General features: G+C 40.6%; 1 protein-coding gene across 4 annotated transcripts in view; it reads left to right on the plus strand.

Annotated features, from left to right (window-relative positions):
• zmat4a (zinc finger, matrin-type 4a) overlaps nucleotides 1-23,721 on the plus strand; it is a 158,277-nt gene that overhangs the window by 59,795 nt on the left and 74,761 nt on the right. For all 4 annotated transcript variants that reach the window (XM_048618679.1, XM_048618682.1, XM_048618681.1 and 1 more), the window contains one exon: nucleotides 20,156-20,309. In XM_048618679.1, the coding sequence (XP_048474636.1) occupies nucleotides 20,156-20,309 (154 nt within the window). The remainder of the gene's footprint in view (nucleotides 1-20,155; nucleotides 20,310-23,721) is intronic.

Genomic DNA, 23,721 nt, shown 5'->3' on the forward strand with positions numbered 1-23,721 from the left:
ATTTGTCCTGAACATGCTGAGGGAATAGAGCAAATTCTGCCCAAAATCTCGATAGACAGAAGTTAAAATGTAATCTTTAACTTTGTTACATCACTATGGTGAATAGTTCAAAATGTACAAATGATGTTTTCTTTCTCACTGGAATTGAGAATATCCTGACGAAATCCAACAGTTTCTAAGTTATACGTGATTTTCCAACATTGCTAACAGAACACCACCTGCCTCCAAATCAAAATGCAGTTGCTGGTTAATTCAACCATATTAATATTATGGAGTGAGACCCAGCCTTCAACAAGAATTACTATAAGATTAAAACAATAAGTTAAATATTCAACAAAATGACATCTTCACCAAAGAGATTCAAAGCAAGCTGGAAGTTTCAGATCTGGTGTGGATGACAGACATTCTTCCACTTCAAGAAATGACTTTAATGTACCGAGCTTGTCAAAAGGTGTGATGCAGTTGTAGAGTGCTTGAACAAGAAAAGGACAATTATCCAAAGAGAAATACTTCGTTGTCTCCAAGATGATTCTTGAAGGCTAGGTCCATTTAAAAAGTGTCAGGCTATTGGAATCAACAGGAACAGCTCATTCAACCTGAAGCCTGCTGATTGTTGGCAGGAATATTTGGAGAAAATTTGATGACATTGGTGTTTGGCATTTGTTGTGGTGACGTCCACTGATCCCATTTGAGATGCTTTGGGTAGATTCACTGACAACAACCTTTCTTTATTGATATTTATCTAAATTGCTGATACCACGTGGGGAAGGATGTCCACACAACGTCTTGAGGAGAAGCAAGTTCAGTCTTGAAAATTGCAATATTTTATTACAACATACATAACAAATAGTTACATGACATCGATGTGAGTTGAGAATTTTGTTGTGAAACCCCAGGCTGCACTTAAGACCAAGTGCACTCCATTTAGCTGCGTAGGAGTCAGCAAAGAACTTGCAACTGAAACTGACGTCCAATCAGAACTGGTTATTTCCTGCCAAGAGCAGGTTTTTTTTATATCTGGATGGATGGAGCTTATCTAATGATATCAGGTAACCCTTTCAGGCTTTAACTGCCTTATGTATTTTTTACCCAACTGATTCAGGTAGGGGTCTTAAATGTTAACAACAAAGCTTGTCACTCAAATTATATTTTCTAAGCACCATGGCTAGTGATGGTCACGCATCATGAATTCACCAGAGTTCTGAACACAGAGGTTTCACCTCTGGTAGTTGGTAATTGAGAAAGGGGTTGTGATGGTGGTGGTGTTGTGAGCAGAGTGGAAGTTCATTGCACTATAACAACAAGCGTGTCTAATTCATTGATTAGAGTGCCTGCAATTTCTCATCGGAAAGACCCAAGGCAGCATGGTGGCTCAGTGGTTAGCACTGCTGCCTGACAGCGCCAGGGACCCTGGTTGAATTCCAACCTCAAGTAACTGTTTGTGTGGAGTTTGCACATTCTCCCCATGTCTGCGTGAGTTTCCTCCCACAGTCCAAAGATGTGCAGGTTAGGTGGATTGGCCATGCTAAATTGCCCATTGAGTTCAGGGGTATGCAGGCTAGGTGGGTTAGCTATGGGAAATGCAGGGTTACAGGGATACGGTAGGAGTCTAGGTCTGGATGGGATGCTCTTCGGACGATCGGTGTGGACTCGATGGGCCGAATGACCTGTTTCCACTCTAGGGATTCTATAGATATGCTTGCCAGAATGGTGTTGACCTTGCAAAGAGGGCTGCTCATTTCTGACAGAAAGCTAACATTTAAAAGAGGTGGCCAGGATTTTGAATCTTGCAAGTTAAACCTGCCGGCTGCATCCTAACCTTCGGAAGAACTTATTTTTTATGAGCCTTATTAAAATTACAATTAGCTTCCATCTATTTGTTGAAGTTTAAAGCTTTTCATTAAAGAAACGAATTATCTTCTCTTCCAGGCACCAACCATAAGGAAAGACCCAAATTAGCACAAGGGCACAACAATTGATGTGGGCACTTGGTAATCAAGTGCCAAATATTATAAAATTGTTTCATTTTATCCAGCTTTTTTGTTGGAATAATGATTGTGTGAACTTCTTTTACATGGTGCATATTTGATCTGACTTGTCAGAACAATGCTTGAAGTAATTTTTACATGCTGTTCTCATAAAAATGCTCTGCAGGGGTAAATAGATTAAAATTCTAAAATGCATTAGAAGATTGGATATTAACTCATAGCTTACGTCACTTGAAAGCTGGCCCTGGAACCTGTATTTCTTTCAGAGTAATGCAGCATTGCAAGTTGGCTGAAAACCTAATTTCTACATCCTGGAAAAATTGCATTAACTTATCATAGTAGATTTTTGGCTGAACATGTCATGGAAAGTATCTCCATCAACGGAAGCAAAGCACAGCATTCTGAGCACAATTCCCTCAAGGTCAGTCTGTCAGAGCCAGAGCTCCTGAGCATTGTGCGATGCAAACCTGTTTCATACCTACAAATTGTCTGTTGGGTTTCAAAAATTAATAAATCTGTAAGCTACCAATGAACATAATTAGTTTTCTACCATCAATGTATTCTCAGCATGCCTGGGTGAACGATGTCAGTGCAGTCATATCCTCAATGTTTGGAAGAAGACTGTAGCATTGAAATGCATGAGTTGTTAATAAGGGCAATTCGAGGTCAGCATTCAAAATTTAACAGCTATCGCCAAGACCTCTTCTGGGATGAACAAAAACAGATTCTATTGCGCTGTCAACAATATGTAGCATCAACCAGAACAAATGGCTCTCTCTGTTCCTCAGAATGCTTCCCGGTTCCTCAAAATGCTTCCCACTGTCCTGTGCCTACACTCTGGTCATCTGGCCGGAAATAAGTACAAAGTTACTCTTTCACATGAAGCTTACATGAGACCTGCAGAAAATTTGCAGCATTAAAGAAATGAGTGTCATTCAGTGATGTTTAAATTAGTTTCATCCATGTTTTCCAGTAAAGGTGGAGCATGCAGCTATTCAAGTTGTTAAAAAAAAAATGCAAGTTGGTTAAATTAAATCTTGAATGCATTTGCTGTTAGTCTATAATACCTCATTCATCTCATTCGTCAGTTGCTCAAGACGATTCTTCCAGCTGTATTTTCAGACTTCAATTGAACAAAACAAACGGGTCTCAAAGCCATCTGCTTGATAGGTATCCATGTATTGAGCAGTAGATCTCTGCTGTTGGGAATCTACCCAGTTTGATAGTTGATTGAAAACTGGACATTGCTGACTAATATTTATTATGCTGCATTGTCACATCCTTGGAGCTGTTTGCAAGCCAACTCTAAGGTAGAAATCTCTGTGGATATGTACACAAGGAAAATACATAAAATATTAATGCTGAAGGCATATTTTTGCTTTGATGTACTGTTTATGGTAATTTCTGTCAATAACATGCTGTGACTCTAAATTTCAGTTCCTGAAAAATCAATGGCCACGTCTACAAACGTGGATCATATCGCCTAAGAATTATCACATGATCCCCTGAAACTTTCAGATTGGAACAAAGCAACAAAATTAATGAACAAGGTCATTTTGTACATTTCACACTTTTAGGTGTCAGGTCTCTCCATATTGTGTGAAGTTGCCTTGATTATATCTCCCTGGTTTCTCCGTGTTCCCTATGGTGACACACCAGGCTACTGCAAAACAGCTCCAATAGAATAGCATGTCAACAAGACTGGGGAAGATTTCATTTTCCCAAACCGGTAGAGCAAAAAGACGAAATCTTCACCACACATTGAGAAAGGAGACCTGTGTTTCCACAACACAGTCCATTTTTGACTTCTAGTCAGAAATTGTAAATTCTGCACACAACACTGAGCATTTAATAAAAGAAGGTTTTTTTTTTTTGCAAAGTAAGAAAGTGAAGTGAATGAATCAGGTGGATAATAATGAGTAACGGTGATTCAAATGAAATTATATATAATTATCAATCTCAAAAAGTAAACATTATAGTAATGCATCAACTATTTTGTTTACACTGGAATGATTATGAATAAACAATCAGCATTGAAATAACATTGTGACTTGTTTTCCCCCTCTGTTTTCACTTCAGGTCGCAAACTCTTTCTGACTGTAATTTCTCCAGCTCTTATGTTCATCATGAGTAGGGAAGCGCTGATTGAGCATTGATGGGCTGTGACCAAGTGACAGGCTGAATACAAAAGAGAAGCCCTGGCCGAGTTTCTACCTTGCACTGTGCAAAGGCAATTTGGCATGCATCAAGTACTACATTGACTTTTAGACCTGCCACCTTGACTCTCAAGGCAAATCTGGCAACAAAAGAACTTGAAGCAGGAATTATTCTAATTATGAATTGGTCTGATGATTTTCCGGGCACACTGTCTCTGTTGGTTCTTGGAAAGCTTGTACGCTCCTTAGCAGGTCTCATTTGGCATTGCCATTGTCCATGAGGTTGAGGTGCATTGAAAGCATTAGCAGGCTATTTCACTTTACATGAAACCATGTTTTATTGCAGAAGCGTACACCTGCAAGACAATATTTACCCTTTTCTTCCTTAAAAGAAGTCAGCTTCTCCCAGAGACATGGACCATCTAAGAGCAAACCAGACGTACCCACTCTGCCAGCAAAGGTTTTACAGTTACATCAAACAACTTTGGTCACGTGCATCTGAGATTGCCAGCTATGTATCAATTTCAGCACATTGCCTAAATAAACGAAAGTAGGACGAACCCATCGCTGCATGACTGTTAAAAAAGCAGCAAAAGTCCAAACCATTGAACCTTATTGATCTGCACCAGCAGCAAATTTTGACTTTTCACGGAGTGATGAAGCTTCAGCAAGAGGATAACCATTCCACAGAGGTTGCTTCTATTGTGGCAGTTTGTCTTCAGCTTTCTGCGGAAGTATCTCACCGTCAGGGATAACAATGGTCAGAAGACATGACCACTGGTGGATGGGGCTGCTTCTGCCTATCTAAAGCCACCCAATGAAAGGGTATTTCTCCAAGTGGCCTGCATCGACCTGGTCCAGTCATCAGGGAAGCCAGAATCATTGACACTGATACCAACAGTGCATGTATGTGGTGCCTTTCAAGGTAAATCCCAATGTATTTAAAAGTACCATCATTATACATGAAGTCCATTCTGAACTGTGAGTCAGGAGGTTAGGAGCTGGCGCAGGTGAGCTACCTTTTGAACAATTCTGTGCTAAGACTGGAAAAGCTGCGCCATCCCTTTAGATCATGAGTATACATTTTGGTGCAAAATATAAGCATGCATGTTGCATGCAACATAGCTTTTGAGTAGACCTGAGCTCGTTGAAGCGCTACCAATGGTTTTAAGTGTTGGAGCTATCATGACATGGGTTTGCAACCGTTGTGCACACAGACCATGTCTGCTCTTAATCACCTGAAAATATTAGCCTGTCATGTTATGCTGCACAGTGTTTATTTTTAAGCAGCCTTTCTCCCACAGCAGATGAAAGAGTCAGGGGAAAACAAAGATATTGCTGCTAAACAGACTGAACCACTTTTTTCAACAGTCCCTGAAGCTGAAATCTGGATGCTGCATTTCTCACACTTGGTGATGAGAGGTGCAGCTTGCAGGTTGACTCACTGTTCAGACTTTATCCTGTATATGGCATCTTGTGTAGGCAGTTTGACATGCGACTCATACTGTGACAGAAAGTGGAACCCACACATCTTGCACTGGGTGGCATAGTGCACTTTCAAATTAATGAGCTCTGACACCAAGCACTCTTAAACAATGTTGCTTAATTGTTGAGCTTGTGAAACAAAAATTAACACTTCAGGCATAAAAGCACAGCTATGTTCTCGAATGAAGTACCAGTTCCTGTGGGCAGGTTCTACTTTCTCATGCTGCATCACCAATTGGAGCAATGGTTCAGTGTGTTTTTTTTAAATATTACGCTGACATTGTCAACATTTGTAATCATGTCAATTGTATGATATTTGAATTCGGGATCTTCATTTGGATTTTTAGAACTCTGGCTTCACAAGGATGTCTTGGGACTTCCCATGCCCTGCTTTGACAATGTCTCCTGATCACAACCAACCTTAGCCACCACCCAGCCAACACCAAATCTACACATCCCTTCCTCAGGATTGAATGCATGGGTCTTCAGCAGTGGCCTGAGACTCTTTGCCTCCACCAAATGTGACTCTCAACAGTATCAAAGACATAGATGTGGAAATCATCCCTCATCTTGATGCCTATTTTTGTGCGTGGCTGCATCGGTCATGCATAGTCCCTCAAGACACGAGTATTGACTGTCACTGCCTGCTGATGTACCATCAGCTCGAGGTGTTGCAAAGTCTGACTGTGTTGCTGCAGAATGCTCCAAATGTTGTGCCATACCACCTCTCCTTTGGCGATCATGGTTAGATAGAAAACACCTTTGACCATGGGTTGATTAGGCACCCTCCTTGAAGGTCAAGACAGCAGACACACGGCAACACAAGCACCTGCAAGTTTCCCTCAAAGCCAACTACGTCGCCATTCCCTCATCGTCACTGAGTCAAAATCTTGGAACTCACTTCCCAACAGCAGCACTGAGGGTATGCCTGGAGGCTGTGCCAGCAACAGTTAAAGAAGGCAGCTTACCACCACTTTATCAATGAGAGATGGGCTGTAAATGGTGGCTTACTTATTGACATCCACGGCCATGAACAAAGGAAGAAGAAGGTCAGTGATCATTGTCTCCCACTATGTGAAATGTGCCTTTGCAAAGAATGTTCTGGAAAGAGGTGTTTTTTTTTTTGTCAAGTCTCTTTCTGAGCAACTCCTTGAAGTAGGACTCTGCTATTGGGATGCTGTGCAACCCTGGAAAACAATATAAGCACCACATTCAGCTAGAGAACAGTTAATGTGGTGAAAGATGCTCTTTGAACTGCTTGAAATCTGTTGGTGTTTCCTTGCGAAGGGCAGTCCATGATCTCATGTTGCAAACTGGTTCATTCCAACATTCAGGGACCACACCGAGGCACACCAGTAATGTGTAGTACAGCAAGAAAGCAGAGGGGAAAGGCCAGTGTCTCAGTCTTTTAGCTATAATATAACAAGAGGCTGGATGTTTGCTGTGCCAGAAATCTAGTCAATATTAATCATCATTGTAAATATAGTGAGAAATATACAGACTGTGGGTAAAAATGATTTTATATGCACGTTTGGTAGTGTCAACTTTGAATGGTCATGCAGTGTATTTAAGTATATTTTGTGTTTTCAAGTACACATTTGCAAACAGAAATCAGTGTACAAATCATTGTTAAGCCATTGACATAGCCCAAGAAGTTATAATCCAAATACTCTGAGACTTTGTGCATTTGACATTTACTTCAGATCCATCTCATAAAGATCTGGAATTCTGAGCATTCAGCACTGTTCAAGTGGAAATGATGTGAACATCACAGTACATCTCATTAACTTACATCTGATGAAAGCCTCTGTATCTGACCATAATAACGAAGAGCATTTGCTTCCACTTTTGATGTGAAAATTTGGAGACTGGCAAAACAGCAGAAGACAGCTCTAATTTTTCTTGATATGTGGGACAAAAGCTAATCATAAGTTGTATGAAGCCAGAAGTGGAGTGGACTATTCCAAGTTCTGCTATTCCAAAATGTTACACGGCTGGAAGATCCATATTTGTTGCTGGGTTGTGTTTTTTTGAAAGAAAAATAATTTTACTTCATTGCAGTTTGGAATAAATTTCAAATTGCTTTCACCATCAAAAGAAACATTGAACCATGAACGAGCTAACCAAAAAACAAATTTTCATCTTTAATAACATACACCAATGAAACAGAAAACCCTGTGGTGACCTCATCCCATTTGTCCATAAATTTAATTAAAAAACAAGCCATTAATTGCATGTGATAAACAGACATTGCCGTGAGCAGAATCCCCAAATTCTGAGTATTCAAGGAAATTCAATATTTCTGTTAAGTCAGGGGTTACAATATTGGAGATAAACAAAAGCATTATACATCTGCTTCAGTGCTTCCCTAATAAGATATCACAGATTTTCTCCAGAGGGATTTAGAAGAAGTGTTGTTGTTCATTTTTCTGAGTTTTGTTTCACAACTTGTAAAATTTTTATTTTTACCTTGTTATGGTAGCCAAAAAATGGTCTGTCATCGTGGTGAAAATGCAACAAAATAATAATCCGGAACATAAGAGTGCACATATTAGTGTGGATATATGGAGAGTAACAATTTTGGTTTGAAATGAGTTGGTGTCAGGATAAACGATAATGAAGCTGTGAGATTGTTGCAAATATCGAACTGAGTTTATGTGTATCTTTTGAAGGAATGAAACTCGCCTTCCTTACTCAGTCTGGCCTTGACGCAACTTGAGTCCTGCAACCTGGATGACTCTTCATGACTCTCTGAGGTGGTCCAGTGAGCTACTTATTTCTGGCAAACCCCTCTTTGTGATTCAAGAAAAGGGCCCAAAATCACCTTCATGTGTTACAGCTGTGAGGGACAATAAACACTCAGAAGGCAAAGAACAGTAAAACTGGTGAATTAGGCTTATTATTAGTCCGATTCTTTTCAAATACTTCACAATGGACATCAAGGACCAATGCTTTCATTTTCAAGGATGGCAGGTTTTTGTTGCTTTTTTTTTAATACCTTATTCACATCTTGAGGCCAAATTAAAAGTGTAAAAAAGTTCTTGCAGAAACCTCTCCTCAATACTTTGATGTGAGCTGAAAAATGAGCCTTATTTTAGGTATTCAGTTCTGATTTTACTCCGAGTGCAGAACTGGCCTGTCGCCAGCATTTTCAGTTTCCCTTGTCCCTTCAAAGTAAATGAAACCAAACCAAAAAAAAACCTGAGGTCTAAATTGTCTGTGACTTTTGTGACAAACAACAGGGAAATTTTTCTGAAGATTCAGTTTCGATTTGTGATGTTGGCTATTAGACTTGAGCTCACAGGTCATTTGAAGTGAAGAATGTTGACTTGAGTGGCTCTTATCCATTTCTTGTCTTGGCCACAAGGTGGGGCAGCCCCTTTTCAGGCAGTGAAGAGATGGTAAGGGAATCATGTTGTGGTTCAAAACACACTCTTTGTATTGGCAATCAATAACTGTCAGTCAACCTATCGATTTCTGTCTTGCAGCAACTCCAGTTTGAGTTTCCACAGCTCATTGGGGTAGAGAATTGCAAAGATTCCAAAACCCTTGATGTGAAGAAATTCCTCCTCGTCTCAGTTTTAAACGACCTATCGCTTAACCTGAGATTGTATCCCTTGGTTGTAGAATCACCACCCAAGGGAAGTGTCCCATGTGTTACCCTGCCACTGAGCTGGGGCTGCTCTTTGCATGGTCGGCGCATGATTGAAATGAAATCACTGAGTAGACTTGCCTGTGATCATTTTTAAAAGAAAATCCAAAAGGAAAATGGACAGACATAGCTAAAAAACGAGGACTGATGAAATCAGCTTGTTTGAATTACAGCAGATTTGAGTCCCTGCAAGCATTTCTGAAATTGTGACTTGTCCTGTTTCCTTGACAAAAACCACAGGAGCGTTCAGATTGCTGTGGATGGGCACTACACACGATTGAAGAAATACCTTATTCAAACTTTAGGTGTGTTCTGAATAACCTCTAGGATGAAAGTATGCTAACTGTACTTTAGGATGCAGTGCGTAAGTCAGTTGAATATTTATGCAGACTGTAGTGGACTAAGGCACATTTCTCATCCACAAGGTTCGACCTAAATTATCTTGGGAATGCATGAAATTGAATCCATCCTAATTGCATTCTAATAAGTTTCTTTTCATGTTTTCCATGTATTTAACTTCTCATGTTTATGTTTCTTAATCATACATTGCTTTGATATACACTCGCTAGATTTGTTATTGCCACATTGTCTGTATTTATTTCACTGCCTTCTTCTGAAGCCGTTGATATTTGCTGGGAATGTAGATCATACATGGTCTCTGGTTGCTCACCCACTGCCCACACAATAAATGCCAGTGGGTCCACTGAGTAAAAGGATCTTTGCAGCCTACTTGAACCACATGTATAACTCTGGTAAGGCCTCAGCTGGAGTATTAAGACTTTAAAATATAGGAGCAGCGTTTTTCCATTCAGGCCATCAAGTCTGCTGCACTATTCAACCAAATCATGAGTGATCTAATAATCCTCAAATTGACTTGGCAGCTTTTTCCCCAAAACCCTTGATTTCTCCAGTACAGAAGGTGTGTGCACTGGAGTCGAAACTACAGAAGATTGTGTGCGCGGCCCAGACCATCATAGAAGCCAACCTTCCATCTATGGACTCCATTTACACTTTTTGCTGCCACGGAAAGGCTGCCAACATCATCAAAGACCCCTCCCACCCCAGTAAGGCTCTTCTATCAGGCAGAAGATAAAGAGGCTTGAACACATGCACCAAACCGGTTCAAGAACCGCTTCTTCCCTGCCGTTATTAGACTAATGAATGGACTGTCTAACTTCAAATAATGTTGAACTTGCCTCCCTCACCACCTTGTGGTATAACCTTTATGCCTCACTCTGTCTAAGCACCCTATGATCTGTATGTCCTTGCTTACTATGATCTGCCTGCACTGCTCACAAACAAAGTTAGGTAACATGACTACAATAAATCAAATCAAATCCTTACTGTTTAAAAATCTGTCTATCTTGGCCTTGAATATACTTAACGATCCACCCTTGATAGCCCTCTGTGGTAAAGAATTGCATGGTTTCACTCCACGTTGAGAGAGGAAATTCCTCCCCATCTTTGTCTTACATGTGCAACTGCTTATTCTGAGATGTCCAACACAGGAAAACAACTTTTTCGCATTTACCCTGTCAAGTCCCCAAAGAATCTTGTCTGGTTCAATAAGGTTGTCTCTCATTGTTTTCAATTCCAACGAATACAGGCACAACTTGCTCAATCTCTCTTTTTAAGACAGTTCCTCCATACCTGGTATCAACTAATGAACTTTCTCCAGTGCCTTTCCTTAAAGGGCCTAAAACTGTTGACAGTATTCCAACTGTGGTTTAACTAGTATCTTGTGTACTTTTAGCAAAACTTCCTGACTTTTATACTTCATTCCCTTTGGAATAAAGGCTAATATTCCATATGCCTTCCTTATGACTTGCTAAACCATGATGCTAGTTTTGTAACTCATGCATAGGGACTCCTAAATTCCTCTGTCCTGTCTTGTGTCCATTTCTGAGCTCCAATGTTCAGGAAGGTTGTCAGGATGGAAGAAAGGTTACAGGGGAAATTTGCTAGAGTGCTACAAGTTTGAGAGGCTTCAGTTATGTGGAAAGATTGGTGAAATGAAATGTATTATAGCCTTATAATATAAGCAGAGAAGGTTAAGGAAGTTTTCACAGAGGGACTAAAAATCATGAAAGGAATTGTTAAAGAATGAGAAACTGTTTTCAGTGACAGAAAAATCAGTAATGAGTGGGAACAAATTTAAGGTAATTGCAACAAGAAGCAGAGTCAATATGAGGGGAAATAATTACATGCTAAGTTGTTTTGACATGGAATTGCCTGAAAGCACAGTGAAAGCAAATGGAAGAGTACCTTTCTGAAGGAAACTGGATAAATAGTTGACTGTGAAACATTCCTAGAGCTATAAAAAAAAGAAGGGTGTCAGACTAATTGGATAATTTTTCCAAAGCTCTTAGTCGTCCAGACAAGGCAAGTAATCTTCTTCTGTGCCGCCCACTTTCCGGAAGGATTAGAGTTAATTACTGTTCCACGCTTTGTCTCTTTCCCTAGCCTGAGGATAATGACACCAGCTGTTCTATCACTGACAGCACCTCAACTTTGATCAGTCACCTTGGTAGAGGCCAGGATTGAGCATGATCTCTGTAACTCACCGGGGAGTGCATCAGGGAATGCTGCTACACATCTATCAAATGGAAGACATCAGCAATTCTCTACCACGTTGGTCATACAATAAGCCATCACTGTCCTTCTGCCTGCTAATTTGGGAAAGGAGACATTACTTGGTTTAAAGAAAAGCGATGTACACATTTCATCCTTGCCATGTAACCCTCACCTGTTAGGTTATCTTGTGCATCAGGTATGGCCTCTTGTTTCATCCTAGGAACAAGAGAAGTGCATTCTGCTCTGAATTCATTCCATCATTCCATTCAATAATGGCTGACCTCTATCAGAACCCTGGTTTCCAAAGGTACTGGAGTAATCAATATAATACTAAGTTGATAAGAGTTATTTTGCCTCTTAAAAGAGATTACTTCCTGATTTAGTTATTTCTCTCTGAGGAGGAGCTGAACTGGATTGATTTTGCTTGATCATTTATTTCGAACACATGTTCTCTACCTCAGATCAAAGGGAGGCAGAGGTTTGGAATTCACTTCCATAAACGGCAGTTGATGCTAAATTAGTTGTTAGTTTTAATCCGGAATAGATACATTTTTGTTAATTGAAGGTATTAATATAAATTGGATATAAATTGTCCCATTGGAAACACCCAACATGGGTTCATGAAGGATAGGTCATGTTTAACTAATTTGGTGGAATTCTTTGAGGACATTACTTGCATGGTGGACAATGGGGAACCTGTGGATGTGGTGTATCTGGATTTCCAGAAGGCATTTGACAAGGTGCCACACCAAAGGCTGCTACATAAGATAAAGTTGCATGGTATTACAGGTAATGTATTGGCATGGATAGAGGATTGGTTGACCAGTAGAAAGCAAAGAGTAGGGGTAAATGTTTCAGAGATAGTAGGAACTGCAGATGCTGGAGAATCTGAGATAACAAGGTGTAGAGCTGGATGAACACAGCAGGCCAAGCAGCATCAGAGGAGCAAGAAGGCTTACATTTCAGACCGAGACCCTTCTTCAGAAATTTCAGCCTTCCTGCTCCTCTGATGCTGCTTGGCCTGCTGTGTTCATCCAGTTCTACACCTTGTTATCTCAGTAGGGGTAAATGGGTGTTTCTCTGGTTGGCGGTCAGTGGCTAGTGGTGTGCCTCAGGGATCGGTGTTGGGACTGCAAATTGTTTACAATTTACATAGATGATTTGGAGTTGGGGACTAAGTGTGGTGTGTCAAAATTGGCAGATGACACTAAGGTGAGTGGTAGAGCAAAGTGTGCAGAAGACACTGAAAGTCTGCAGAGGGATATAGATAGTCTAAGTGAGTGGGCAAAGGTCTGGCAGATGGAGTACAATGTCGATAAGTGTGAGGTCATCCATTGTGGTAGGAATAACAGGAAAATGGACTATGTTTTAAATGGTAAAAAATTGTAGCACGCTGCTGTGCAAAGGGACTTGGGTGTCCTTGTGCATATATCGCTAAAAGGAGGATTGCAGGTGCAGCAGGTAATTAAAAAGGCAAATGGAATTTTGTCCGCCACTGCCAGAGGGATGGAGTTTAAAAACAGGGAGGCTATGCTGCAGCTGTATAGAGTCCTGGTGAGGCCACACCTGGAGTACTGTGTGCAGTTTTGGTCTCCTTACTTGAGAAGCGATATACTAGCAGTGGAGGGGGTGCAGAGGAGATTCACTCGGTTGATTCCAGAGTTGAGAGGGTTGGATTATGAGGAGAGGCCGAGTAGACTGGGATTATACTCATTGGAATTCAGAAGAATGAGGGGAGATCTTATAGAAACATATAAGATTATGAAGGGAATAGATAAGGTGGAGGCAGGGAGGTTGTTTCCGCTAGCAGGTGAAACTGGGACGAGAGGGCATAGCCTCAAAATAAAGGGAAGTAGATGTAGGACTGAGTTTAGGAGGAACTTCTTCACCCAAAGGGTTGTGAATCTGTGGAATTCCCTGCCCAGTGAAGCGGTTGAAGCTACTTCGCTGAATGTTTTTAAGGCAAGACTCGATAAATTTTTGAACAGTAAAGGAATTAAGGGTTATGGTGAGCGGGCAGCTAAGTGGAGCAGAGTCTCAAAAAGCTCAGCCATGATCTTATTAAATGGTGGGGCAGGCTCGAGGGGCCAGATGGCCTGCTCCTAGTTCTTATGTTCTTATGTTCTTATTAAGGAATTTGGGCCAAAGGCAGGTATATTGAGTTAGGCCACAGACCTGCCATTAAATGGCTCAATAGATTTGAGGGGCTGAATGGCCCTACTCCTGTGTTCAGAGAAGAAATTACCCTACCTTAATACTACTTGATCTATGTAGCATAGAGTGCCATGTTGCTCTTCGATCCAAATGCATTGGTCTCAGTCCTGTTTCAAAGACAACTTAACGTGGCGAAATTCCCCAAGTTTGAGCATTTATTTTCAACCTTGGCTGTGCAAAAGTGGCCTTGATTCTTTCCTTGAAATTTGTCCCTTAACTGTTCCTTTATTCACTTTTACACCTCTGTCAAACCATCTTGAGCTCCTTTGGAAGCAAAGCATCATCAGCAGTGTTTGATAACTCAAAAGGAATGTGCAGATTCATCTTTACAGTTCTAGTGCAGTGGAAGTTGTTGACCAGACTCGATGATGGGCAGACGTGATTATGTTTTGAGATGGATTGCCCCTGATTTTGGGGTGCAGAGGGGAGGCTATTAGCAGGGGAGGATTCTTCTGTGTTCTTTGTGCGCTGAAAACTCTTTATAAACATATCTAATGCACAGACAGTACAAGAGAAATAATTCCTCCATTGCGATTCAGGTATTTTCCCAACAGAAGTATTATAGGCTCTGCAGTTGCAATCAGTCACAGATTATACTGCGAGTTCATCTGTGCACAGTGTTACTCTTCCATTGTTGTAAACAGTATATTTTTGACATAGGTGGAACATCTTTGGCACAGAGGGGGCTCATTGCAGCAATAAAAGTCCTGCAGCTCACCCGCTTACAAAAGCATGTCTCATCTCTTGCCAGCACTGTCATCAACAGCAACAAACAGGAAGAATAGAATGCAGTCGATGGGTCAAAGCCCTTTTTCTGCATTTTTCATGGTAAAAGATGATGATGGCTTGCAAGTGGCTTAGAAAAATAAGCATTTAAGAAACACATGGAACACATTTGCACATTGTTAAATAGCAACATCCTGGAGGGGAGCACACTCAAAATGTTTCCATTGTGTAAAACGGTCACTTGTTTTTATATTAATTCTATATATTAAAAGGAAGAAAGTTGCAATTTGCTCTCTTCTCCATCTCCATATTTGAATTTACAGCTGACTGTGAATAATTATCCTTCAGGTAGTGTTTAATTTCTTGCAACTGTATGCAATCCCACTGCGCTAAAACCTGTTCATTTCCGTAGTTTTTATTTCCATGACTGCTGCATCCTTTATAGATAAGTGATTTGTAACCAAAACCATATGCTTCGTAATACTACAGCTGCCCCTGCTGTGTGATAAGCAGCTTGAATGAAATTTTTGCCTGTTCAACAAATGTTTAGTGTCACTGGCATTCTCTCTCTCTGTTTGTCTTAAGCTCTTCTATGCTGCTAAATTCTAAAGCACAATAACCAACGACTCAGATTGATAAAAGGTGTTATGAAATTCACCCACCCACTCCCTTTTTAATTTCATAACAGTTTGCAGATTTCCACTCCTGATGGATGCTGATCAACATTGGGGTGCAGTTCCATGCTGTGCGCAGCCCTGTGATCCCTTGCTGTGTGACTATTCCATATCCTGACCCTGTACAGTGAGGAAGCACCCACCTGTGTTCCCTGTCACTTGCCCATTGGGGTTGCATTAACCATCATAGTGTACTGACCAAAAACTAACTAATCAAGAATGCATCGGAGATCTATCACCATCAATCTGTCCTGTTATGTTGATGTGACAGTCATGAAGGCACAAGACCGGCTCTTCTTCCTCAGAAGAAGGCGGCTAAGCAAGTTAAGCATGTCTCTTAGAACTCTCACCACCTTTTGTTGATGCACCATAGAAAGTATTCCATCTGGATGGATCATGGCTTGGTATGGCAACTGCTGTGCCCAGGACCAGAAGAAACTACAGAGAATTGTGAACACATCCCAGTCCATCATGCAAGCTAACCTTACATCCATTGACTCCATCTACACTTCTCGCTGCCTCAGAAAGGCAGCCAACATCATCAAAGACCCCTCCCACCCTGGTTATAATCTCTTCCAGTCTGTTACGTTCAGGCAGAAGATACAAAAGCTGTTCTTAGACTTCTGAATGGATCTCTCAAATTTCAAATGTCACGTTGATTTTGCCTTTTATGCACCTTCTTTGCAGCCATAACTTTGTATTCCTCATTCAATCACCGTTGTGTTCAATCACCCGATGATGTTTGTATGGTATGATCTACCTGTACTGCAAGCAAAATAAAACTTTTCACTGCACTTAGGTACATAAGACAATAATAAATCAAATCAAATGAAAATTGGCACCATCTTGCCAATGTAGTCAGCTCAGTCTGAAACCAAGCAGTGGGTTACCCATGTAACCCCCTCCTGGGCTTTCTCATACATCTCGTAAAAACTGCTGTTCAAATCTACGTGGTTCAGCCCTCTTCCACTAGTCCTAACATTTGGCACCACCATACATTCCCCCGCCACCAACCCACCCCACCCCGCCAACTTTCCGGCCCCTTCCACCAACTGCATTGCTACATATTGTCAGTCAGCTGTTCAAATATCTCTGGAGCAAGTGAGGTTTGAAACCAAACTTTCTGGCTCAGAGTTAGGGAAATTATCACTGTGCCTCAAGAGCCCTCCTCTTTCATTTCCATCCTTGCCAGTGACTGTGTCCCTCCTTGAGGAGTCTTCTCTGGCCTCAGCCTCCCACACTTTGTCTCTGTCTCTGGTACATGTCCATCCTTGGTGATCCTGCATTTCATCTTCAGAGGTCAAACTTGGAATCGACCTGATTGCTTCTAACATACAAAAATGCAAAAGTGCTGAGGGTTTGAATGGTCTTCTGCACTCTGCCCATAAACCTCATCCGTTCAGATTGGAAGGGCCTGTAGGTCCGGGAACTGTGTGAGTGAACCCCTTACTGCAGAGGGTGCCCCCTGAAATAACTGCACAGAGGCTGGTATCCCATCACCAAGTCACTGTTTATTTACTCTTGCACTGTACATGGACTCTGACTGGCTTGATCAGAGCCAGTCCCTAGAATCAGGAGACTCTCTGAATCTCCTGCTTATATCTGTCAGCCAGGGCTCTCTGATTGGCCGAGGTTAACAAACCTAATCAAGGATATCATAGTCAATGAGATAGACTTGGCCCTCATTCCAATCACCCTCTTCCCATTCCCGACACTCCAAAGAAGTAAATATCGAGTGTTTGTATTTCGATTAAACACTGCTGTCTTCAGATCCTTGGCCTATTAAAAAAGCAGACAGAGGAAATATTGAGTGTCCGCCCACAAGTGTCACAGAGGAAATCTTTTGGCTAAACCTTAATGCATTTCCTTTTGTCTTGTTGCTGTGGTGATTTGATGGCGCTTGGCAAGTGGCATTTCAGTATCATGTTTAGGAGGTGATTCAGAACCAGCTCATATTACATCTGGAGTTTTGTTAGTCACCAGATCTTTGTCAACTCTCTTAAAATGTACCCATATGCGAAGTTTGAAAATTTGTATTCTTGTCTAAAAATAAATTCCTCAGTGGCCCTTAAATCAAATTTTAAAGTGCTGTTCAGAATTTCCATTTGACTACTCCATCTTACTGACAACAGGAATCACCAACAAACCAACACCTTTCATCCTGCATCTCCTTGTAAGTTGATTTCGTGGAAATACAGTGGCATTCAACAAATATTGTATTATTCTTTTTATTTAACTTTTTCCATTCAGATTTGAGATGCCAAATGGTTGTTTCCCTCTGTGGGAGACTCTAGGAGGGCATAATCTCGGAATGAGGGGTCACACATTTAAGAGAGACATGAGGTGGAATTTCTTCTCTCAGAGGGCCTTTACCAGAGAGGGCTTTGAAACTGCGTTGATAAGTATATTCAAGTTTCTGACAGGAAGATTTTTAATCAATCAGGGAATCAAGGATCATGGGGAAAAGGCAGCAAAATGGAATTGAGGATTATCGTATCAGCCACTGTATCATTGAAGAGTGGAGCAGACACAGTGGGCTGAATGTCCTACTTCTGTTCCCATGACTTGTGGTCTTCCTTTCAAGTTCAGTTGCTCAGTTGTCTTTCGCTGATCTTGGTCTCACAGAACTGCCAGTTGACTTAAAATTTCAGCTGCTATTGCCCATATAAATAGAGTATTGAGACAGCCATCTTTTGAATTTCAGTAATAAACAGAGTGTTGGAGACTCTCAGCAGTTCTGGCAGCATCTGTAGTTTTTGTTTTGAGGTTTGGTGCTGGACAATTCAACCAGAGTTATAATGAAAACAGAATAATTTGTGAATCAGACACATTTGATTGGTATTTGGTATGACTTCCAGTTAGCAGCACTCCGTTATCTTTAAGTGGATGTCATGGTGAACCTCATGTACTGGCAAACATTGCAATAGCTGTTTGATTGATCTGCTAATTACACGAGTCCTGGGAGAAAATTCCTGTCTGTGTTCTTTTGAAACCACCAGAAGTCTGGACCTCCACCCCATAATTCACATCTCACTTGAAGAGTTGTTGAGTGAGTTGTCGGCCAGCCCCCTTCACACAGACTCTATCGGGGAGTTTAGCCCCAGAAATCCCTGCAATTTGCATTGCTAATAGACTTGCTGTTTCTGAAAGACAGACTTGATAAGAATTTTTTTTTAAGAAACGAAGGGTGGACCAGTCATCTTACCTGATTAGAGTCACAGCCTCAGTGGGAGCTTGAATGAAAGTTCTGATCATTTCCAGTAAATTCATGTGCAGGGTCGTAAGTTGTGTGTTTAGAAAGTAATTTGCAATGAAATCACAAGTTTGTAACAAACTTGTGCTGGAATAAAATTTAAACTCACAGGTTTTATCTTTCTGTAAGGGGATCATCTTTGATCCCAGTTCCCTTCTCATTCTGAGAAAATCATGTCTAATTTTTTAATCATGTCTATGCAAGTGCAATGGGCTGCAGAGATCAATATCACGTTTGCAGTATTTAAGTAATCTTCAAGTCACGTAAAATTTAGGTGTCCCTCCATTATCACATTTCTTAGCCTAGCCTTTGGTTTCCACTTATGGAAATGCAACACTCAGTGATAATTTTTCCCCTCGTGGTAATATCGGTCTAAAATCTGAGGATTAGGAGAGTGCAAGACTTGATCCAAAATCTCATAAATTCATGTTCACTGAAGGGAATTGTGCTACTTCAAGAGCTCACTGTTCCTGAATCACAGCAAACAATCTATGCTGTTCTGCGGTGTGATATGAAAACACCAATTCCATGCACCATGACGTGATACTTCTTTGCACCGCAGCTACTTTAATTAGTTGTTGATTTCCATCCCGCAGTTTCGCTGACTATTGTCAAATTTGTGACACAGTGCTGAGTTTCCAGTGCTTCCTTTCCATTTCCCTCATTCTTTACATCAACATCCTTGAGAGGCAACTTTGCACCATTCTGATGAGAGTTCCATTCTCCTCCTACATATTCTGATAATCTTCCAGGTTGAAACTAACTGATGTGAACGAAGTCTGGAAAAATGGGCCTTTTACATTGGAACAGATGTCATAGCAAAGTTTTTCAAAAATATCAAGGACTTGAACAGCAGTAAATGTTTCCTTCCACAGTCAACAAATTGAGAACAAGAAGGTTGAGACTTATAATTATCTATTGAAGAATGAAAGCATTAGGAAAAGGACTTTTTTCACATATGGGGTTATTAGGTTCTTTTGAGTGACCAATGAAGCAAACAGTTTAAAACAAATTTGAGTGAGTATTTGAAAGGAAGGAATGTGAAATGACAGAAAATATAAAAGTTAAAAGTTGGAGTTTAGAAAACAGCTCCGACTGAAGGTTGGGGAACAGTACGTGGTCACTGCTCTGTCTTGTCCCTTTCTGATTGGTTATTCCTATGACAGGAGTATCATTGATGTATTTCTTTTTTAAAACTATGGACTGAACCACAATGAAATCATTATAATTTAACTTCTCACTAATCCTCAATCTGGGAATCAAAACAAATCATCTGGGATTTTAGAAGCTTGAAGTATTTGTGACAAACATCAAAAATTTTTTAACTATTTCTCCAATTTTCTTTATTTAAGGAAAATTAGTGAGTAGATGGGGAGGGGGCAGTGGGTAGATATTGGAGCAACTGACATATTTGTCTTCTTTCCTTTGTGCAGGGAAGTGGTGATGGAGATGTGGACAAGAACAAATGCTGCACACTGTGTAATATGTCATTTACCTCTGCAGTGGTGGCACAGTCACATTACCAAGGCAAAATTCATGCTAAAAGGCGCAGGCTGTTGCTGGGAGAGGAGCCACCTTTTGGAACAGGTGGGTTCTTCGTATTGTATTTTGACCTAGTTCAAGCAAGAGAGAGAATCGAAACCCCAAAAGCACTTGAACCAGTAGCACGGTTTGGTAGTGTGTACTTTCAATTCAAACAAAACTCATTTGGCAGAAGACACCAGGGTCTATGAGATTTGACTAAAATGTAAATTTGTACAGAAGAATTAATCTGGGTGATAAAACACGCAAGATTGTTTGCATTTGCAGAGCTTTTAAGATTTTTTTATGCAGCCACTCAAAAGGCATGCTGAGGCAACATCTCAGGCAAAAAGATTGGAATGATTTTACTCATTTGGTCTTTGGATTTCACCTTGGTAGCTTGTCAGTCTGTTTTAATCACTGCCGTCGGTTTTTATTTCTGGCAGGCTCTTCCAGCAGCTGCTTTTGCACTGCAGCTGGTGCTGCTTTGTACTATAAGACTGTTTCTTCCAGGTTAGCTCACAACCAGAGCAAATATTAGCGCTGATATAGAGCCTATTACTCTTGTATTACTTTTGGCCCAGGGATGACTGGATGTCAAAACTCCAGGACCGATTCCAACCCCAAAGAGCAGAGTGGTTTTCAGAAGCTAAGCATGTGCAGTGCTTCTGATTTGACCAGCTGATTTTCAAACACGTGCTTCGGGCTCCAAACTTTCCCATTGGCTGTGGTGTCAGGAGTAATAGCCGTGAAACCATCTCGAGTCAACCAGCCATTCCCAGACATGTATTTTCAATGAATAAGACCCAAGAAAACCCATCACGGTATGTAACCCAATTTCACATTGCCTGCAGGCAAATATGGCTCAGCCAAAGGTATCTCATTTCATCTTTTCCACAAACGCCAAGAGTTTTAAGAAACACTGGGTACAAGTTGCAATCAATGCTGTAGTTATTGTTACTTTGCTATCTTGTCTGAACATGGATTCCAAAGTACCCATTTGATAATATGATAACTTTGTTTCCAAGTTTTGTCTCATAATAATGTCATATTTAGTGAAAGCACCATGTGATCCAAGGTTAACACAAGGGAGACTTGTTCAATGTACGTTCATTAACATTCACTATCCAGTATTGATCGTTGTGAAGTTGCCTGTTTTTTTTGGTCATGCGGCAGGTTAATCATTGTCTTATTTTCGATACAAACTGGCTTCATAACTCAATTGAAGGTTTCATTTCAGCAAAAACAAATAGCTTCAAAATGTAAACAAAGCATATGTAAAACTATAAAATATTACAATCAACACTTAGCATTGTTATTTAAAGAAAATGTTAGAAATACTCAGACCAAGCAGCAGCTGCGGAGAGAGAACATGAATTAACATTTCACATTGGTGGGCTTTCATCACAACATAGACATGAACATTAGTTTTGTTTCTCTGTCCACACATGCTGTCCAATTCACTGAGTATTTTCTTATAGGTTATGATCATCCACAGTGTTTTGCTTTTTGCACTACAATGTGTCAATATTGAGTCCTTGCCATTCGATTCAAATTCATGCAATTTCATTTTTCCATTAAATGACTTCTGGAGTGCTGTTGGTTCATACTTAATGGCAGGGTTTTGTTGTGGTCAAAATGGGTCAAGTGCTGTTGCTTAGCGAAGGAGAGAGAAATGAGCTTGGCAACTCAAAGAAAGCATCAAAGGTCGTCACAATTCATCAGAAAATATAGAGCTGACCAATATACAAAAACATTTGTTTCATTGGCTTTGAAAAGCATATCATCTTTAAACTGAATTGTAGAGAGTATAACTAACTGAAAAATGCTTAGAACTCCTGGAAAGTTGCTCAAGATAGGAAATCTATTTCAAAATTTAATTTTGTATAACTCAGCATATTACTTCTATCGAACATAGTAAACCAATCTTAACAATATTTCTCCTACTATCTTGAGACTAATGGTGCTTAATGGAGGCAAAAGAGAGGACTGCAGTGTAAATGAGAATGCAGCCATGCTTCAGGTCATTTAAAACATGTGTTTTGTTTTGGTTAATAACATTCAACCATATTTTATGCTGTAAACAGTGACACAGGTAATTGCCAGCAGATTTCATCTGTTCACCATTTGCTACTCGAAGCATAGAAAACACAATGGAAACGTCTTTCACTATTATCAGTATCTTTAGAGGATTGCCATGGTTTTATTTGAATAAGTCTGCATGTGATCATCCAATGCAGAGCAGACCAGCAGGTTCATAGTCTGTACTCTCAGTCTGCATCCAGATTGCTGACCTCAAATGAGAAGATGCATGAGAATTGACATGTGCATTCCCTTGGGCATCAAGGAAAATTATGCGTTCCTGCTCCCTATCTCAATGTCGTAACTGGTGCTGGACTGTCTTGTTACACTGAAAGTACTTCACAGGTTCTTTAAGGTCTGATCAAAATGATTACATGAAGTAAGTATGCTTTGATTTCAAAGCAAATTTAATCTACTTAATATATACATGTACAAACTAATGAGTGAATCTGTACACTTAAACTACGGAATATATATTTATGTAGCCTCTACAAGTTAGGTGGTCTGAGTTAACACATTTATGAGCAAACATTTATCAGTGAACTAACAAGTATCACTGCAGAGATAGCAGTAACTGCAGATGCTGGAGAATCTGAGATAACAAGGTGCAGAGCTGGATGAACACAACAGGCCAAGCAGCATCAGAGGAGCAGGAAGGCCGACGTTTCGGGCCTGGACCCTTCTTCAGAAAAAAATTCACTGCATTCTGCCCGTCAAGGATTCCACTTTGCAATGGCTGGTCTGGAGAACTCGAGGTTCCTGGCACTGTTAGTGATCCCTGTCCGAGGTGAAGTCTGATGAGTGTGACAGAGTCTCTGATATTCGTACTATTCTCCAACGTGCAGGCAATAAGTTGAACATAATCATCCAGGTGACCCCATTGTCAACTACATAAAAGAATGGTTCCCATAGGCAATCACGGTCATGCAGCTACCCAACGGCCAAAGTGAGCTGTTTTTGCACTAGGCCAGTAATCTTCCACTTGTCTCCAATTGCTCATTGTCATGTTCAATTAACCCTTAATGATTAACCCTCAACGGTTTGGCTTGAAGATATCATTTTTGAGCCAACCACTACATGGACGTACCCACACGGAAATGTCTGCTGCAAGAGGACTGTTCAAGAATCGATTCTGAATGACCTCTGGTGTTCAGTTCTATTGATAAGCCTCCTTAGACTCCTATTAATACAGCATATCTGACAAATGTTCAGTGAGGAACCCACTCATTTTCCAAAGTATGTGAAAGTACTCTGGTTTAATGTAAGAAAATGCCATCGATAATTGTGGTGGCCACCTTGCTGTTGATATCCAAACTGCAAATGTATTTCTTTAGGTCACACTTCACAGCTAAATCTATGCAAGGGAATCTGATTTTTAGTGGACAATGAATGCATG

Source organism: Rhincodon typus, chromosome 40, assembly GCF_021869965.1.
Source record: "Rhincodon typus isolate 14 chromosome 40, sRhiTyp1.1, whole genome shotgun sequence".
NCBI lineage: Eukaryota > Metazoa > Chordata > Chondrichthyes > Orectolobiformes > Rhincodontidae > Rhincodon > Rhincodon typus.